The following is a 19,592-nucleotide window of genomic DNA, read 5'->3' on the forward strand; positions in this document are numbered from 1 at the left end:
TCATTCCCTGTATCATTGTCTGCCAAGACTGAAAATGATGGTCTATTGCGCCATAATGTGTTTTTCTACCAAGGCAGATGTCAACATTTCAAAATAACACAGCAAAATGATACATGATGTAATTTATAACATATAATTAAATCTTGAAGGATCATTTTTTTATTTTAAAAGTATTTAATCCATTCAAAAGATCTGACCTTGTGACCCACTTATCAACCCCCAAGCTCTGAAAATGAATTTGGTAGTGCCTCTGTGTAACTTGTGACCGAGGTGACTGATCCTTGTCGCACACACACCTGAAATAAACCATGAATCACACGGTGTGTTCTTACAAGACCAAAACCTTCTGTTACGAGATCATGTGTGTTCCACCATTTCCTTTAATGAATTAAGTCTGGTAGTTTCTTGGTGAAATTCCCTTCTAAAAGGGTTGCTGGAAATGTAAGGGAAAACCTTCAAAAACCTGACTCACTCCTAGAGAAGAATGCTGTGTCATTGTAACATCATTGTTTCAACAAATCAGGTTACCGATGAGAAATTGTACTCTAATAATTGAATGTGATACTTATCCCTACAAATGGAAACTTGACTTATGAGGACCATATGTGTTATACGTGTTTAAGGGGCATATATATATATATATATATATACTGCCTTAATGTATCATAGGCACCACCTGTACACACAGTCGGACAACTAATGTGTGCTTTACTTAACATTGAACTTTAAAGCCCCATTCCCTCATCAACAGCATTGAACCCGGGAAAAGGAGCTAAAGGGAAGTGGGCACCGCGTGGTGCGTCAACAGCTAGTCACCATCTCAATATGAGCGCTCTTTAAAGTGCACATGCCTTTTATTGTCAACGTGTGCTGGAAATAAGGTTTGACACAAGACACGTATCCTGCTATACTACTTGTATTCCATCTTTCAAAAAAGAAAGACAAGATTTAATATTACTTAACAATATGTTAAAAGGTAGCCAGTCTGGCCTCAGTGTTAATACAATATACACTCTATAACAGATTGATAGCGTGAATTCCATTCTGAAAGTATTCTGATACAAGCTGGCTATAATAATAATAATAATAATATAATAATAATAATCCAAAAACAAATAAAACAAAACAAATAAAAATTGAAATATTTTTTGTAACTGGTACATTAACAGAACAGTTTGTCAAGTGAACCGAGGAAAAAAAAAAAAACAGTCAAGTATTGAGTCTTCCGCCTCTCTCTTAAGTTAAGCTGGCTGGGAGGCAGGTAGAGGAGACCAGCGAACCAGCCAATTCCCTTGTCAAAGGAGATGCCATGCTAGAAACATTTGGAAACAAATGGGTAGTGAGCCACAACAAATCAAGTATCATTTATATTTATATATATATATATATATATATATATATATATATATATATATATAATTTCTTATTTTTTATTATTACAACAATGTGTGTGTCTCTTTTATTTTGGAAGGATTCCATCCAAACATAGTTAGCACTTTTGACTACAGATCGGCCAATGTCAGAAACAATCACTTTCAGAACATGGCTTTTCGGTCAAGAGAGAGAGAGAGAGATAGAGATAGATAGAGAGAGAGAGAGAGAGAGAGAGAGAGAGAGCAAGAAAGAGAGACACCGCCCCCCTATTTGGACTGAAAAGCACACAAGCACGCAAGGAAAATTCATCAGAAGGTAGCAGATTTTTCATGTTTTTTGTGTGTCGATAATAATCGTTTTTTTTTAATCGCATCATTTTTGTGTATTTTTTTTGTTTTCGAGATCAATCCGATGGAGGTTGTGGCTGGCCCACGAAGCGGCGACGGGAACAAAGCAAGGCAGCGTGTGTGTGATTTGGGCACAGCAGGAGAGAAGGGTGGGGCACGACAGATGGGCCAGGATGGTGTGGGTGTGGCGTCTGGGGTACACGAGGTCGGGGGTGGAGGGGGATTTGGGTCAGGTGGGGTTGCGACAGATGGGCCAGGATGGTGTGGGTGTGGCGTCTGGGGTACACGAGGTCGGGGGTGGAGGGGGATTTGGGTCAGGTGGGGTTGCGAGCCCGGCCATTGGTGGGGGCGGGGGGGCGCTGATAACGTCACTCAGCCATAAGTCACTCACAGACGTCCTCAGTGTGCGGCGAACGTCGCTTTCTTTAGACTAAAGTTGGACCAGTTGATTGAAAGCCGTTGGCGGGTCTGACGGGCAGAGTCCAAGCAGAACCTGGTGGGGGAGACAGAGAAGTAAGAACCACCCACGTACATAGGAAGTAGGAACAACACTTTGTGGCACCCGCTTCATGATGGACGTCCTATCTTACATTTGTCCGACGTTATACCTGCTATAATGGAATATGAACCAGAATCCTCAATAGTTTCCGAATCTCAATCTTATTTTATCTATTGGAGCTTCCTCCCTCGAATACTTCAACACAATCATACCTCCATCCGCTGTTCCTCAAAACTAACATGTACTTTTGTTTCCTTGCATTGTTTATTCTTTAGTTTTTGTCATTCTTCCACATACTCTTTCCGTTGAAGTAAAACATCATGACAGGCAGTGTGTCTGGCAGTGATCACATTTCCCTGTCTGAGGTTCTCCTACGAGTTTCAGATCACCATTACGATTTGAATGTCTAACTTAGTTTCACGTGGAAGCATTGGACCAAACGTACCTTTTGAAATACTCAACCTCCCGCTCAGTCTCATCCATTTCAGTGCTATCCAGATCGATGTCTTTTGGCAGGAATACGTCGTCTGGAAAGAGAGAATGTGCCACACATTGAGAAACAAACAGACTAATTGAACTGCCAAACTTCACATAGCTTGGATAACTGTACTGTACGAGTATACAGAGCTAGGCCGGTAGACAGAAAAAACAAGCTACCAGGGAAGGATCTAAACCCACTGCCTCAATGGATTAACAATAACTTTGTAAAAAATAATGAATATCCTAAAAACATTAAATTCCTTCATTATTTAAAATGTCATGCCGAACTGCTGATTACTGTCCACTGTTAATAACGACAACAAAATGGATAAGCATTAAGGTCGTAACTGGAATAAAGTTTAAAGGGGATAGTCTTACTTCTTGCGCTTTATCTCAGAGCTAGCGATCAATGACATATTCAAGCAAACAAGAGACCTATACCGACTGACCCATAGTAAACAAGCAAACAAGACCCTATACCGCCTGACTGAAGTAATACAAAACAGGCAGAGACCCCAAACTAAGACCAACCCACCAATGGAGCTGTTCATCTTGTCCCCCTTCTTCTTCTTGTTCTTCTTGGCCTTGCCCTTGGGCTGGGGCGACTCCGCCTTGGGGGGCTTGCCGTTCTGCTGGGCCTGCTCCGATTGGCCGGCCGGCGCCGGCGGCAGCGGGGGTGACGATGAGGAGGATGATGAGTGGTGGTGGTGGTGGTGGTTCAACACAGGTGGGCTCCTTCTCTCTTCCCTCACCTGGGGATAATGGGGCTGATGAGGAGGGGGGGGAGGAGGAGGAGGAGGAGGAGGCGGCGGCGCAGGTGGGGCATGGCTCTGGTGCTGCCTCTTCCCGCTGCCGACCCGGTGGTGGTGGAGGAGGTGATGGTGGTGTTGGTGGTGGTGGTGCTGCTGCTGCTGCTGCTGCTGCTGCTGCTGCTGCTGCTGCTGGTCCTCTCTGCCGGGCTGGGCCGCAGTAGGGAGGGGGGCCAGAGCCTCCGTGGCGGCCCTGGGTTGCGTTGCTTTGGTGTGGGGCGCGGAGGCGGCGACGGCGGCGGCGGCGGACGTGGTGCCGTTGGTCAGCGGCTTCTCCGGCGTCTTCCTGACCGCCGCCTCACAGCACGCTGTCCGGGAGGCCGACCGGACCCGGGCCTTGCCGTGGGGCTCCGGGTGCGACGCCGGGGAGGTGCCGTTGAGGAGGGGGGAGGGCAGCGAGGGCAGGGAGCCCGGGGCGAGGGAGGCGTGGGCGTGAGGCGCCTTCTCCCGGTGGCTCTTTGGGATGTGCTGCTTGTGGAGCGGCGGCGGCGTCGGGGGCGTGGCCTCGAAGCGGGGCTCCTTGTGGTCGGGCTGGCGGATGAGGTTGTGGAGGAGCTGCGACTTGCCGTTGTGGAGGTTCTCCAGGACGTTCTGGGCCGTCTGCTTCAGGGGCTGCGGGCTGTTCTGCGGCGGCGCCGTGTTCTCCTTGGCGCGCTCCCGCCGCTTCTTCTTGGCGGCGCGCAGGTGCTGCAGCTCCTGCAGCCGGAGGAGCTCCCGCTGGAGCTCCGCCTCCTCCTCCTCCTGCTGCTGCCGCCGCTGCTGCTCCTCCAGGAGCTGCTCCTCACGCTCGCGGGCCTCCACCTCCTGCCGGGCCTTCTCCTCCAGCTGTCACGCAACGGGTCATAGAGGTCAGTAGAAATCGGAGGCTACTTTGTGTTTTACTTTTTACTTTGTGTTTTACTTTTTACAAAGTTACTTTGTAAGCCCATTTTGTGAGTCCTTTACAAAATGTAAAAACGCCAACAAAGGACAAAAAGTGAAAATGAATACAAATGTGCAACACGAGAAGGTAAATAAACAAAATGAGTCAGTGGTAAACAGTAAAAAAGTAAACAAGTAAACAGTAAACCCATAACAAACGCTAGAGCCGGCGGTGCGTTAAAACCAACGCCTTCTTAACAGAGACTTCAAACTTTCAAAACAAACCTAACATCGTCGTGTAAAAAATAAAACGGCCGACGCAATGAGAGGGCGCGATCTACCGAACGAGCAGACCAAAACGCACCTTCTTCTGTTTGTGCCGGGCCCGCTTGGCCGCCTTGGAGCTGGAGGTGGGCTTGTTGTCGGCGCTGTTGATGAACTGCAGCAGGTCCTCCACCCGGCGGTGGTCCTCCAGCCCGCCGTCCCGCTCCGGTACCGGCTGCTGCTCCTCCCGCTTGGGCTGCTCCTCCTTCCGCTTGGTGAGGCGCAGGCGCAGCTTCTCCCGCATCTCGGCGTAGTTGCGGCTGGTGGGCGCCGCCGGGGGCTGGGGGGGGGGATTGGTGAACGACCCGTCAGCAGGTGAGATTGTTTCGCTCGGTTTCCTCGTGTTACTTTTATTTTTATTTATGTTTACGAAACAAAATGCATACAAATAGGCGGTTATCTAATTACTAGTTTACTTTAATGTCATTGATCTTACGCATGGATTGATAAGAATCGTACGAAAAAAGAAAAGACAAACCCTAATATTGGTTTGTAATGTTAGCAATATTTAAAAATAATTCTGAACTGTTTGATTGGCTGAAGCAATTTCTCCTGACATGTAGCATAAAAGGAGTTGCGTGCGAGCGCCTCTTACCCCTCCGTGGCCAAAGAACTCGCAGTAGCAGCAGTCACAATACTTTCCCTCCTTCTGATTGGTGGAGGTGGAGGTGGAGGAGCTGTGCTCGGAGCAGCTGTCCTCGTCCTGGCTCTCCTCCCCGTCGTAGGGCTGGTGCTCGTAGGCCCCGTTGCCCTCACAGCGATGGCCCTCACAGTCCGGATCACTGGGGGGGGCAAACCAAGTCAGGGACATCTTATGGCAAGATCTTATGGCAAGCAGATCTCTGGCTCGACAGAAGCAGTGTAATCTTAAGTTTCATTATTTTCATTTTTTTTTTTGCTGTTGTTGTTGCTGCTGTGTGTAGTAAATTACCCAGCCCCTTTATTATCCATGTATTGCTTTCCATTACTGACTAAAACATAGGAGGGCAGCACTGGCTAATAAATACAGACTTAAACATAGCAGGGCAGCACTGGATAATGAATACAGACTTAAACAAAGGAGGGCAGCACTGGATAATAAATAGACTAAAACAAAGGAGGGCAGCAGACTGACCTGCATACGCTGGGCGGGGCACTGATGGGGCCGTCGATGGAGGGGGCGGGGGGCTCGGCAGGCGAGAGGCACAGGCCCTGGTGGTGGGCTTCCAGGAACCCGGGGGCGGGGGTGGGCATCCTTGGGAAGGGCTGCGAGCCCATGGTGGGCAGGTGGGTGGTGGGCGCCGGGGGCAGGCTGGGACCTGAGAGCAGAGGGAGGGAGGCCAGGCCCGTGGGGCTGTTCCTAGGGGCGGCCGGGCTGGGTAGCCGGTGGTCCTCTTTGCCTAGACTGTGGAACACGTCGTCTGGGGGGAGGGAGGGAGAGAGAGAGACAGAGACACTGGGTCATGACCTCGGCGTCAGGGCTGAAGGAAGGCGGTGACCAGTGGTGGCTTTAGGAGATGATCAGTAAGCCAGTGACCATGTTGTTAATGTCACATTGGATACAACCAAATGATCTGTGTACTTAAAATAAGATACATATGAACACAACAAGAAATGTAAATCTGATGAAAAATGAAGGTACAAAATAAGAAAAAACAGACCTTTGTAACTGCTCGCAAACAAAAGGTAAAATGCACATCGGAATCTCATTGGGACTGTAACTGCGGTTAAGCGCTATACACTATAACGTCTGTCGGATTGTTATCAACAAAGCACTAAGGAAAAGTATCTCAACCAAAACAAAAGACAACCCCTTAAAGGCCTGCTAGGCTCAAGGTACCAACCTACAGTAGCCCCTGCCCTGATCAAGCTCCTGCGTTACCTAAAGAGTTGGGTCTTTTGGATGATAGGTGGAGGGTGGGGTTATTACTTGACTGCACAGTGGTGGCGGTGCAGGACACAGAGGCGGTGGAGCCCGAGGTGGCCATGGCCACGCGGTTTGACTCCAGGAAGGCGTCCTGGAAGTTGTACAGACACTTCTTCTTGGCGCCGCTCTTCTTCTGCTCCTTGGCCTCCATCATGGAGGAGGTGGAGCAGGAGGAGGACGAGGAGGAGGAGGAGCACGAGGGAGGAGGTAGAGGCGCGGCCAGCGAGAGGCCATCCCGGTGGGCGCCGATGTAGGTGGGCTGGGGGAGGGGCACGTCGGGGAGGGGGGGCCTGAGCATGTCACCTGTGTGGGGGGGGGGGGGGGTGGGGGGGGGGAGAGAACAGGCAGGGTTCACGTGTCACATGAAGGTCAGAGGGACGTCAGATAGAGCGTTCATTTAATGGCCTTAGTCGCGGCCGAGAGGGGTTGAGCTTTCTGAAGTGGCTTTTGATAACACCTGCCAGGTTTAGAGCAGCATTTCATTTGGGACACAAGCACGAAATGTATTATTTTCTCCCAAACTTCTAACATCTACCTGATTTAGCCCGATCAATGTCTGCAGGTCATATTAAAGTCCCAGTGAATGAATTTCACACTATTTCAAACAAGGCAATGAATTGGTAGGCAGAATTAGGCACTTTGTCCATAAATAAATACAGCACCTTTATGGAACCTCCCAAATATTTGAAATAATTGTAGTTAATTAAAAAAATGCTCCAACGAATAGACCGACCCGTATACCATCCGGTGGCCTGGGGCCCCCTGGTGGTGAACCACTGCACTGCACTCACCTGGAAGGGACTCTGGTAGCAGCATGGAGGTGTTGAGGCTCTTCATCACCGCCGCGTCCCACAGGTTCTCGAACTTGAGCGAGAGGCACTGCAGCGAGCTGTTCCAGTCCCCGGTGCCGCCCCCCGCCGCGCCGAAGCAGTTCTGGTAGACGTGGTCCGGGAGGGAGGGGCTGAAGGCTGGCTGCTTGGCCGCAGAATGGTTTGATGAGGGGGCCGGAGGAAGGGGCTGGAAGGAAGAGGTGAGGTCCAGGGGGTCAGTGTATGGTTAAGCGGCTGAGCTCCTGCCATAAGGTGCAGAAAATACAGGTCTGGTGATAACAAACGGTCACTTTTAGGCCGAGGGTGACCCCTTGTGGTGAAAAGAAGAAATGACACAAGGAAGAGCAGTACGAATGCTTAACTAAATAGTTTAAAGAGGAAGATCAAACCAGATTGAGAGAAAACCTAAGACCTGACTGATCATAAGAAGAGACTTTAACGTTTTTTTGAATGTAAATTTTCCCTTGACGAAATAACCATAAAGTACATTACACACACACGCACACACACACACCCAGCACACTGGCACAGTGCCACACACTGACCTTGTTGTGTGTGAGGGGCGAGCTGGGGGGGTAGAGGGTGGGGTGGAGCAGGGGCCTGGGTAGGTGGGACAGGTTGTGCAGGGGCAGGTGGCCGTGGATGTGCGGGTAGAGGTGGAGGGCGGGGTGGGCGGAGGGGGCCTTGGTGTCGGTGAAGAACTGCTGTCCGAACGCGGGCGGGGGGGCGGAGTTCTGCAGGCGGCTGGAGTGCAGGGCGGTGGAGGAGATGGTGGTGGAGGAGGAGATGGAGCCGGGCTCCTGGCTGCAGACGTGGCACTGGCAGGCGTGCTGCGCCTGCTCTACCTGCGGCCGCAACACAAGACCACACGGGGCTCACTGATTGGCCGAAGAAACACAGCAACGGTATGTATCCCACTGGGCACGTTTGCATGCGTTGTAGTGGAGTGATAACGCAACTATGGTCCGGTAGCCAGATCGTACGGTGTATACAGACACATACAAATGAACATAAAGACAGGGGGAGGAGCTTCGCTCATGGCAAAATGTAAAAAATATATATAAAACTGAACCGTAAATGATCTTAAAACATAATGTGCAATGTGAGTGGAGGCATGATGATGATGATGACTCTAAACATTGCTTGCTTGTTTTTCATTCCTTTCCAGTTCTTACGAAGCAAGAAAGGCATCCCGGCTCTAGAGTGTTGTGTTGCAATGCGATTGGCCGTACCAGCTGATGGTTGTAGGAGGGAGGGGGGCTGTTGCCTGTCCCAGAGGGCTGGTCTCCTGGCCGCCCAGGGGGCTCGCCGGCGCTCCCTCCGTCAGCCTCCTCCTCTTCCTCCTCCTCGCCCTCCGAGGAGCTACTGCTGCTGCTCAGACCCTGAGGAGGATGAAGAGGACGGTTTCTTCAGAGGAGTGGTTTTCATGTTTAATTGGCTTGCTATAATTTGATTTTTACAGTCCTATAATTTTCTTACTTTTTCCCCCCTAGTATCTTCATTATCATAATTTCATTATCCAACCAGGTTTGCTCCTCCAAAAGCATGTTTCTCTCTTTAATGTGGTCACCATGTGCTGCTGCACCGCCAGTGTGAAATAGACAGTGTGAACTTTGCGAACACAAAGTTCGAACCTCTACCACCCTCGCTCTCACCCTCACCTTCAGCTCTGCACTCTCTCCTCCTCCGTTCAGGTCGGCGTGCAGGCCGTTAACGGAGCCGGTGACGACGCTGTGGTCCTCGTAGGCACTCATGGCGTACACGTCCCCGAACTTGGTAGACATCGGCGGGCCTTCGTCGTCATCGCTGATACTGTCGACACAAACCAGGAAATATAAACAAAGCAACGGTCAAAGAAGAGCAATGCCTTATACAAGATGTCACTGCATAAATAATGACAAACTGATCAATTCTTTTACACATTTCACGTATCCATAACCCCTGAATAACTAAACATTTCCGGTAAAAGGCGTGTGTAAATTACACACTGCACCATGATGCAACAAGAGAAAAACTAAAACGTCTACTAAACTCTTTTGGATTCCTACCACTACTCTGCACTGTGCAGCACAATGCAGCACTTCCACCCCGCAATGCAACTGTGCCAACGCGGCACAAGGTGCATCCGAACCATCTCCACCAAACCCCTGTTCGAAGACGCCGCCTGGCGGGTAGTGGGGCGGGGCCGGAGGACTCACAAGTTGTGCGTGTCTCCCTGGGGCAGCATGAGGCGGGGGTGCTGCTGGATGGTGACGGGGGAGCTGGAGTTGGAGCCCGAGGCCGAGCTACCAGAGGACAGGCTGGGGGGGTGCACCTCGGCCAGGTAGTCTCGGGGCGGCTCCCCGTGCATGGGCAGCTTGATGTGGAGGTCCTCGGCCATTGGAGAGTCCATGATGCCACAGGTGAGGATGTGGGAGAGGCTACAGTCGTCACATGTGCACCTGGGGGGGGGGGGGGGCACAGTGGAGGCTTTAAGGTGGAGGCTTTTTTAGGATGAATGTCAGCAGAACATCGCAGGTGGGAAAACGTATCGATTCTGTAAAACAGTTACTAAACTGAAATCTGACATGTCCGCTCTGCTATTGCTTATGTTCTATTGCTCCAGTTGAAACATGTTAATACACCAGATAACCTGACCGGGCTATTGATGATTTGGAATGCATTATTGATTTTGAAAGTGGTTCCTAGTTACTTACCTTCTTCGGTAATTGCAGTTTGGACAATCTGGGATGCTGAGCCGAGAGGAGAGCATTCTCATTGTGTCTTCGAAATTATCCCCCGGAGTGGACTTTTTACTGTTTGTTAACTAAAGAAAGGAACACAAAGCAAAAAAGGTGAAACTATGAGACATGCACGTTCACCATGGGATGTTTCCTATGATTTTGTCACACCAGCTCCCTAATATTATGTTTGCATATTATACCTGCTCTTCTATGAATCTTCTTTGCTTAAAAAACTCCCAATCTTCTTTAAGCATCTGCTGTTTTGTTTTCAGTGTCTGGAAATCCAAAAGAATTATAAGGAGGACATTATTTTTCCTGTTTTGGAGTTGTTGTGCATTATGTTGAAGAAGAAGCAGAAGTGAAGTGTGTTATCTTAAACGTCTATTACATGCAACGTTTCATATTACTTAAGTCATAAAGCTAAACATGTAGCATTGCTGGTGAGGTCAAAATCATATGGAAAGAAACATTGGAAGCAAATCAACTACCTCACACCCTTGTCTACATGAGCTACCATTTCAATCTAGGGTACAACAATAGAACATGGAAAGGTTATAATCTTACGTTTTTACTAATCAAAGACTTGTGTGGCTCTGTTCGTTGATTGGTTAGATTCTGACCCTCCACCTTAAAAAGCAGCTGCAAGACATCTCACATGTTGACATCCTGAACTAACACCTCAATCACCTCCACAACAAATATCAGAATGACACTAATTAGATTATCACAAGCGGATTTACCAAGTACACCAATGTCATCAAAAAAAAATACGGGTTCATATGCTTTTGTTTCCGTCGCCACGAGAAGAAATGGGCCAATGGTCATCAGAGGAACCGAGGGGGTCTAGAGAGGCGCCTACCTGCTCGTCCACGTAATCATCGATCCTCCTTTCGCACTCCTGCCACTTGGCTGCAACCGCGGCCATGTCCTGCTGCAGCTGCTGGTAGCTCTCCAGCAGGGCCCCGTACATGTCCTCACTGTATGAGTCATGGGAGGACGAGCCCTGTCTGGAAGCAGAGACGGGGCCGAGACACGGGGCACAATCAGTAGGCTGGTGTGTACACAGGCTTTGGGTCTGGGACACAAAGTCAGCAGCGGTCTGATGAGGTCATATTTTTTACTCAACGTTTGGATTATCTATTTTTTGTTTCCTATATATAATATTGCAGTTAAACAGGTATCACAGGTTAAAAAAGGGACAATACGAGATACAACAGCACTATGTCGACGTGCCGTTCACACTAGGATCTATTTTACAAAATGTTTTATTTTTGCTTGAAATGTGTCACTCGATATCCTGTGGATCTGCTCCATGCACGTCGTCTTCCTAGGTTACCGAGAATTACTTGATTCCACCCATCTCTTTTTCACTAAAAAGAGAATGATGGGTCTCGCTTTATCTATTTTAAAGCTAGGGTAGGAAATATATTTTAGAAGCATATTTTGTTTAAATTACCTCTACATCACGATGGCACTCAATAAATCAAATGCTCTGACATGAAAAAAGAAAACTACCTGTGCACACACTGCCTGTGCCCAGTGGCAACCAGATCCATCCACAAAGCAAGGCAGCTATTGCTATTGCTGAAGCTAGCGAGCTAGTCCTGTGCTCTGGGGAGGCTTGTGGGTGTGGGATTTTTCAGTTGGATCATTTTTAAATGTTGCTTACTCTGGTTTCTCCAAATTGCCTACCCTAGCTCTAAGATAATTTTATGAGAAGTTAATTTGTGGAGCTTATCGAACCAAACCCTTGATGAAATAACATTTCACGTGATTGCTGAAGCAACCATATATGCTAACTGCCGTTAGCATATATCAATATCAGTGAGCCATATAATTTGGGACTGGTTGCTTTATACCGCTGATCCCTTTCAACGCCATCCGAAGCAGACTTTGGCAAGTGATGCAACTCTTAAATACATCTCAAAGCCAACAAGAGAAAACAAATCTTGACACCGCAGCGTTCCTCTCGGGAACTGTGAACACCTGAGAGGACGTGAGCCATAGTTAAACAATGACTTACTTCAGCTGTGCAACCAGTGCAGGTAAACTGCTGTGCAAGATTGGCTCAGAGAACACCAGGTTCTCGAAAAGGTGCTTGTTGTGCAGCTCCCATGTCACCTGGAACTTCTGGAGGTGTTCATTCTCCTGAAACCAAAAAAAGACATTGGAATGAAGGCGCAGATAAGGCATCTACAAAAGTCGCTCTTAGAAGGGCTTGTTTAAGAGACAGAGGCAGACATTTAACTAGTTTCCGGGATTGTGGAGTACCTGCCTCCAGAAGGGGAGGAACAATGACATTTGATGGGAAACCGTGGATCTTTGTATCGAAAAGTGTACTGCGAGTGACATCGCATTTGTCGTCTACTGCATCACATACCCAATTAGTTTGAGCTTTATGAGACCTTAAACCGAGTTGGGAGCCATATTCTGGCATGGTGAGATTACTACAAACATGTCAACGTGAGTAATAGGGGACAAAGGGTTGAAAAAACACTTTCAATTAACTTCAGACAGCAAATACTTTCCTTTTGTATACACATATTTAAAAGCATCACTGGCATGTGAATAATATCCAACTGACCAGGGTGAGCAGGAAGCTACTGATGCTGCGTGCGGCCTGGCAGAGAGCATTGTACTCGTCCAGTAGCAGGGAGATGAACTGGTGGGCCTGCGGTGGACCCTGGGCTGCTGCTGAACCGGACCCCACCACCGCACCCCCAGCCTTGGAGCCAGCAGACAGGTGCTTCAGCAGCCGCACCTTCATCTCCAGGACGTACTCGCGGGCCTGCTGCTCCAGCCGCTGGTACAGCTGGTAGGGGTCCTTCTCACACAGCCTGGGAGAACAGTAGATGATGTTAGACTAGAACACATTGATGTCCATCCACGGCCACACAGAAGACAATCCTCCTCAGTCTGCTTACAACATGCCATCGGCTTGAAGGTTAAATTGTCTTCATTCATATATTGCCCAATTTGTGATCAGTGCAAGTATGTGCCAGCGAGTCTCTCACATATATTTGGCTGTGTCCAAAATTGTATTGTTTTCTTTTCAATCAATATGCAATACTGACAAATTCCTTCCAACTTTTAGTCTATGGATCAGACGTTATGCATCATCTGACACTAAATCATCTCCTCTACATGGGGCTGTGCCCTCAAGTTGTATACTATTTGGCCTTTTCTGACTTGTGTTGCCGCAATGGACGATTCTGACATTCTACCTCCATGAATTACCTGTTCAGTGTCTTCTCATTGCCCTGTTCCTAACTCTATGTATGGTAATACACAAAGCTAGTTGTTTATAAACAAATGTTTTCTATTCTGTTCAAAGTGAATCTGCGAGTAGCTGTATTTTAAATCAATTGATTGTAGTTGATAACTTCATAATATACATATTTAACAGAAATGAGAGTATCACTGTTTAAAGGTGATTTTTTTTGTTCTGCCTGTGACATGGTGACTAACAACAGTGATAATAAAAAAACAACGAGAATTTAGTCTCATCACTCATCAGAGGGAGTTGAACATAAATGATCTTTTCTATTAACTTGGAACATCCTTAACCAGAGTTTTGTTAACTATTGATGGTTTATAGTGTATTAGTTCCTTGTTATTGTTTATTTTTATAACCATTTATAACAACCACATTTGGATATAGCCTACCCATTGATTAGATATAAAACAAACAGCCCTGCTGTGACAGTGTAGGGCTAGCCTGAGAGCGTAGCAGAAGGCTGGGCTGGCTTGGGGTGACCAATCAACACGTTTATCAAGCCTCTAAATCCATAACTAACTTACTGATAACAAATGATTTTTCATTCATCAGCCTTTCCTTGCCATATATAAGCCTAGCAATAAAGCAAACGGTGAATAGCGATAAGCTGCAGTTAGTAGAAGAGTATGACAGAACAGAGACGGAGCCATGCATGCATAGCAGTCCTCCCCTACAGAGTCACGCTTACTGATCTGTATATATGTATATATGCTCTGTATACAGAGAGGTCCCAGATGCCCAGCATTCAAGGTTGACTGATTAACATCAGTCATGTCATAGTTCTACATAAAAAAAAATCTTTTAAAATGCGATAAATAAAAATAAAAATAAATCGTAGTTACTTACTTATCGCCTGACAGAGGAGTGGTCCAGAAATTAGACTGCGAAACCTAAACTACTCAGGGGTGAGGTTCAGTTCTTGCCCTGCCTACAGGGCCAGCTCAGGTTAAAAACCCATCCAACCATACTAGTCAGCCAAATGTTAGCTCCGCTGACCTGCCCCTCTGAACGGTGATGACGCCGCACATTAAACGTCAGTGAAATTCTCCTGTGAAACGTGTTTCTACAATTCTACACACTGCATTGTTTGTATGCTTTCTAGCTTATTTTTTTTTGGCATACGTCAATGTCACCACCCCAAGTTGTGACACTGGCCCAAAAACTAGCCGTTTCATCCCTGTATATACACTAAGTGTAGTGTAGGTGTGTGGATCATCCCTCTAGGTTTCTACTCGGCATGTTTCGAGCTGGCACCATTTTGTCAAGTCAAGCTGGCATTCGGTGAACCGGACCCAACACATCCAGGTCACTGTGTCACTGTGCTGCGAGTCCTCAAATGAGCTGACCCAGCAATATGCCAAACTGACCACTTCCTATCTCACCAAACTACTGCAAACTGCAGCTTTAAAAAAAATAATAATAATAACAACTGGTTGCTCCAATTTGATTATTCAGTCAAAAATATTGCTATGTTTAAAAATGTTTGGAACACGTAAAAACCATCCCTTAATAAACAAATGTAAAAATCATCCATCCAACACTTTCTTGTTCAATGGTGCCCAATACCCCTGTGGCAACTAAAGTTAGTCTAAGACAACATTACATTTATGCAGCACTATGACATTCTCTCCTTGTGGCGTTGTTGTGTTCATAGGCTTTCAGAGGATGGACATTTTGTGGAAAAGGTTTGGGGGGTTGCGGGGGCTGTGTCCTACCTATCCACAAGCTCCTTCATGCCCTCCTTGTCTCTGTCCAGTGGCTGGTCGTGGTCCTCCCCAAGAGGGGTTCCCGTCTGCCGGTAGATGCAGCGCACCAGGTACCTCACCTCCGACCAGTGGTTCTGCAGCTGCTGGGACTCCCTCTCCGACTCGGCCGAGATCTCCCTGCGAAGGGCCAAACCAGAGGGGTTTTGATTCAGGGGTTTCCAAAATGGATTAATAGAGGCAGGACAGTCTGGTGGCTTTGGTGGTTTACTTCAAACCCGAAGGCCCGGGGTTCGCAGTCGGCCCTGTGCGAGATGCTAACAAGCTTAACCCTCACCTGCTCCTGAATGACATGTGCCTACGGATTAACTTCAAGTTGTATTGGATTCCGATATAATGCTACATGGGGAATTAAGGAATACTTAAAACAGAAGAGTGGATTGAATGGATATGTCGTTTTAACTGTATATATATTTAACTGAATGTCTATCTATGGTTGGTAATGTTTTTATATTTTTCTCAGAAACGCACATTGAGTCTGTGTATACCATATGAAATGTGCTACAAATAAACTTGACATAAAGTAATTAAAGTGTAGATAACGAATGGCTGGAAACGGACCGTCTTTCGTTGCAGGCTTCACAGCTGCACACAGTGTCTGCAGTCATTGGCGTGGTGAGGTCAGGGGCCGGGAGCATGGGTAGGGTGGGCACTGCAGTGGTCAGTCTGTCCGCTGGGGCGGGCTCCTGCACCAGGCCTCCGTTACCCACAGGCATGTGTAAAAGGAAGTCCTGACTCTGAGCGAGGGGGGAATATAAGAAGAGGTTAGGTTCATTTATCTTGTTAATGTTCGAGGAGACCCTTTTTATGTTGAAGGAGTTGTGGGGATTGAACCCATTTTTGGTAGGCAATATCAAATATATATGCATTCTATTCTAGAAGCATATTTTATTGAAACCTGTTCCCAAAAACATGCCACTTTAACATGTATGTGTTAAAGCTGGCATGGAACTGTGGTGGTTATTAAGACATTGAAAACCAGTGTCCATTAATTTAAGCCTACATACAGATTAGATAGATTATGGACTGGTCGACCAATAATCACTTATTGTACGCAGCACATTTACAGTGAGGGACCACATGCAAAGGGTAAGAAAAGCTCTGACATGCCAGTTAAGAAATAGGAAATGCAGAACCCAACACTGTAATACACTACATTACAGGGTCACAGTGATCCTATGGAAAACAGGGAGGTAAAATGCAAACTTCACGTTGACCTTTTAACTTCCAGATTTGAAAGTCTTTGAAGATAAGCAAGCATGACCATATCTAAGCTGGTATGTTCTGTGACCCAGTAACATAGTACATGAATATGATATGTTATATAATGTACGTGAGTTGGGTCTCTTATTGGGGTAGGGAAATACCTGTATCTATAAAAATGTTGATTGACAGTGAGGCTCAAATCATTTTTATTGCACAAACATGTTAGACCTTCGTAATAATTAATAACCCTTTCATTACATCTTTGTTTATGTTAGACCTTTGTAATAATTAATAATATTTTAAAGCTGCAACATGACAAACGGCCATGTCCTGCAATTATGAGTTTTACAGCACAGCTTATTAGAAAAACACAGCGGTATGATAAATGGACTTTCACATTCACACACATGAAACAAAAAGATGAAATTGGACACTTCTGGACACATGAAAGCACAGAGAACCAACAAAAACAACAATCAAACTCAAGACATAGCTAAACATAGCTACCCTTCAAACAGAGTTGCATTTCATATCTAAATCAAACTACATTCAGGATGAAGAAGCAAAGAAGAGCAAAGAAAAGCCACCACTTTATATCAGACTTATCGGCCGTCAGGACTCACCCCAAGCGATTGCTCCAGAGCAGTTTGTCGGTCCTCCTTCTCCACCGTGCGCCTGCAGTCAGGGCAGACCCACAGGGGCAGCTGTAGGGCACTGGGGTTCTTTGTGGGCTGGTCACTGCCATTCTGGCCGCAGCCCTCCGTCTCAGACTGTAAGACACTTTCTTTGCGTTCACAGCGGCACAAGAGGCATCGGTCACCGGACGTGTAGGGTGCCCGCTGGTTGAGACCGAAGGTGAACGGGGTCTGTTATGGGGGGGGGGGGGGGGGATGAAATGATGGTAGAAACAATACACAACCATCTTAGCTTTAACTTCAGGTAATCATGGTTTAAACTAAAGATTAACTCTGTCTGTAACGCAAAGTTGTAACAGAATCAACACGTAGTCTGAAATCATGTCTATATACGGACCAACATCTTATACACCCTTAAAACCAGAACACATGTTAGGGTCAAACAGTAAAAAAAAAAAGAAAGAAAGAAAGCTGTCTTGATTTATGAATTATCTTGGATATTAACTCATTCATCATTCATCATTTTTGAAATCTGATTATCTATATCCTGGCACACCCTGACGTCTTCTATGTTTTTAAAACCACACACAGTAAAGATCTGTCGGTTCCAAGCCGAGTAAACAGCCATCTTATCGTGGATGTTTTTTTGTTGAATTTTCTCATCAAGTAATTTACCTGAAGGACTCCTGAGAAGTCAGCATTTACTGGCCCCTCTGTAAACTGTGGTGTGAGGCTATTGTTCATTGGGACCTAAAAGAAAACCAAAAGCCCAACATGAACACTCATGAACCTTATGAACTGTATTATAACACATATGAGAGCTGTCAGCTTTTGGCATCAACATACACATATTGGAAAACGGATCACAATGCTTAGTAAATATCAACAAATGTATATACGTTTGTATACATCAAATCAAATCTCTCTAGACATAAGAGTGTGGGGGCACATCGGTAAATCTTAAACTGATTTAGGAAGATACAAAAAAACTACATAGCCTAATGGTACAGACATTGTTTGGGGAAATCATGGCAATAACATATCTCCCAGCAATCGAGGCGAACTGTGGCTGCATTTAACGTGTCTCTATTTACAATTACATATATTCCATTTCCTTTCAACTATGAAAGTATTCCAACCACCGTATGTCTATTATGTATAAATGTACTTGTAAAACGAAAGCAGGGTTTTGCTGGGCGTGTGTGAGACAGAAACTTTGACAACATCGTCACAGGTTTGGATGTGTATGTACACATGTACAACAGCTATGGAGCATGGAACATGCTAACCTAGTGTTACATCTAGCAATATCCAAACAACGCAGCGTAATAGATTTCCAAGCAATCTGCCATACATTTTCTTATCCAGCAAATGTGCAATCATATGCTTAATATTAGACGTAAAAAAAATGTTCATCCAGTCCATAAAAAAACACCCAAGTTCAAACAAGGCCCAGCAGGACTTAACTTCACGTTAGCAACTCCTATGTGCCAATGTTTGTGTAAGTAGCAATGCACATCGCCCACACTGAACGACAAGTCTCTATTCAATAGTTTTAGTAGGTGTCACAGGCGTGGAACAGCTAAACATACGTTTCAATTTAGCTAAAGAGCGCTGACTTAGTGTCCATGTTATGGTTGTTTCAGGCTAGCCCCAGCTAATGAAATAAGACAACACTGGGCCACCTTATAACACCAGAATAACAAAAAGAGGTCAGTACCACATCGAGCATATCTTTAACTAGGTATGTACCATGTGAACGCAACGTACATAAACCTTATTATGTGTATTAAGCCAATTTGAATACTGTCTAGCTGCCAAGAGGTTCATTAGCTTCCTTCCTCGCCTGCCATGTCAGGCCCAAATTCAGATGTGTCGCTGATATGTGGACAGCGACCCTGGCTTTGCCACAAACTGGATATCGTGACACACTCACCTCTCCATTCAGACCAGCCATTGACGCTATATTCCCATTTCCACTGCAATCGGATGTCAAAAAACTTACTGCAGGGACAGGTGTTGTCGTTCCTTGAGAACATAGGGCCGAGACAACCCCGGCCTTGCCACTGCTGCTGTTGCAGACAGTACTGCAGCTACTGCCACCGCCCCGCTTGTTCTTCCTACGTTTAGCTCCTCGTTTAGCATCGGTTGGACTCATTCTTTCCACAACAACACGGAGACAACGTGCCGTTCAAAACTGGCAGGCTCTCAGGTGGAATGTCGTGCAAGAATACTCCGATATAAGTTTGGAAGATGATTTTTAGAGACTACCAGAACGGCAGACACTCAGTGCCATCCAAGTGTAAGCCGACTAGATTCCAATATGGCCTCTGGTTGGCCTCGTCGGGCTGGAGTTTGCGTTCCTACGTACGAAACGTGCCGCGGGGACTGCTGGGAAATGGTGTTTTATTAACTATCACTAAGGATTATAGACAACAATATGATAGAGACAGCATAACTGCTTGAAAATAATAATTAAAAAAAATTCCACGCCTATGGTCAAATGTATCTTACTCTCCCGGTTGATATTTGTGATAAATACGCGACCGTATTGTCAC

At 46.5% G+C, this 19,592-nt stretch overlaps 1 protein-coding gene across 5 annotated transcripts; it reads right to left on the bottom strand.

Moving 5' to 3' along the window:
* Positions 1-1,437: 1,437 nt before the first annotated feature.
* fam193a (family with sequence similarity 193 member A) lies at positions 1,438-19,334 on the bottom strand. Of its 5 annotated transcripts, none has more exons than XM_084465734.1 (23): positions 18,971-19,334; positions 17,710-17,784; positions 17,023-17,265; positions 15,755-15,930; positions 15,146-15,313; positions 12,738-12,990; positions 12,177-12,301; positions 11,013-11,160; positions 10,718-10,792; positions 10,354-10,428; positions 10,127-10,236; positions 9,629-9,871; positions 9,092-9,242; positions 8,663-8,812; positions 7,976-8,275; positions 7,392-7,617; positions 6,556-6,903; positions 5,809-6,094; positions 5,290-5,476; positions 4,735-4,974; positions 3,236-4,334; positions 2,666-2,747; positions 1,438-2,214 (listed from the first exon to the last, which is right to left on the bottom strand). In XM_084465734.1, the coding sequence occupies exons 1-23, from the start codon at positions 19,190-19,192 to the stop codon at positions 2,121-2,123; spliced, it is 5,076 nt and encodes a 1,691-aa protein (XP_084321860.1). In that variant the 5' UTR covers positions 19,193-19,334; the 3' UTR covers positions 1,438-2,120. The 5 variants fall into 5 exon arrangements, with proteins under 5 accessions (XP_084321860.1, XP_084321862.1, XP_084321861.1 ...); XM_084465736.1 differs by having other exon boundaries at positions 1,439-2,214; positions 19,040-19,334; XM_084465735.1 differs by having other exon boundaries at positions 1,439-2,214; positions 6,604-6,903.
* Between the last annotated feature and the right edge of the window lie 258 nt (positions 19,335-19,592).

This window comes from Micromesistius poutassou (assembly GCF_964030765.1).
Source record: "Micromesistius poutassou genome assembly, chromosome: 3".
Taxonomy (NCBI): domain Eukaryota; kingdom Metazoa; phylum Chordata; class Actinopteri; order Gadiformes; family Gadidae; genus Micromesistius; species Micromesistius poutassou.

What these genes read in the sequence shown, in the direction of transcription:
- fam193a (XM_084465734.1), bottom strand. Translation starts at nt 19,192, where the DNA reads ATGAGTCCAACCGATGCTAAACGAGGAGCTAAACGTAGGAAGAACAAG. An exon ending in ATGAAGGAGCTTGTGGATAG is followed by an intron (nt 12,991 to 15,145) that starts GTAGGACACAGC and finishes CTGTTCTCCCAG; the next exon opens with GCTGTGTGAGAAGGACCCCT. An exon ending in CCTCCTACAACCATCAGCTG is followed by an intron (nt 8,276 to 8,662) that starts GTACGGCCAATC and finishes TTGCGGCCGCAG; the next exon opens with GTAGAGCAGGCGCAGCACGC.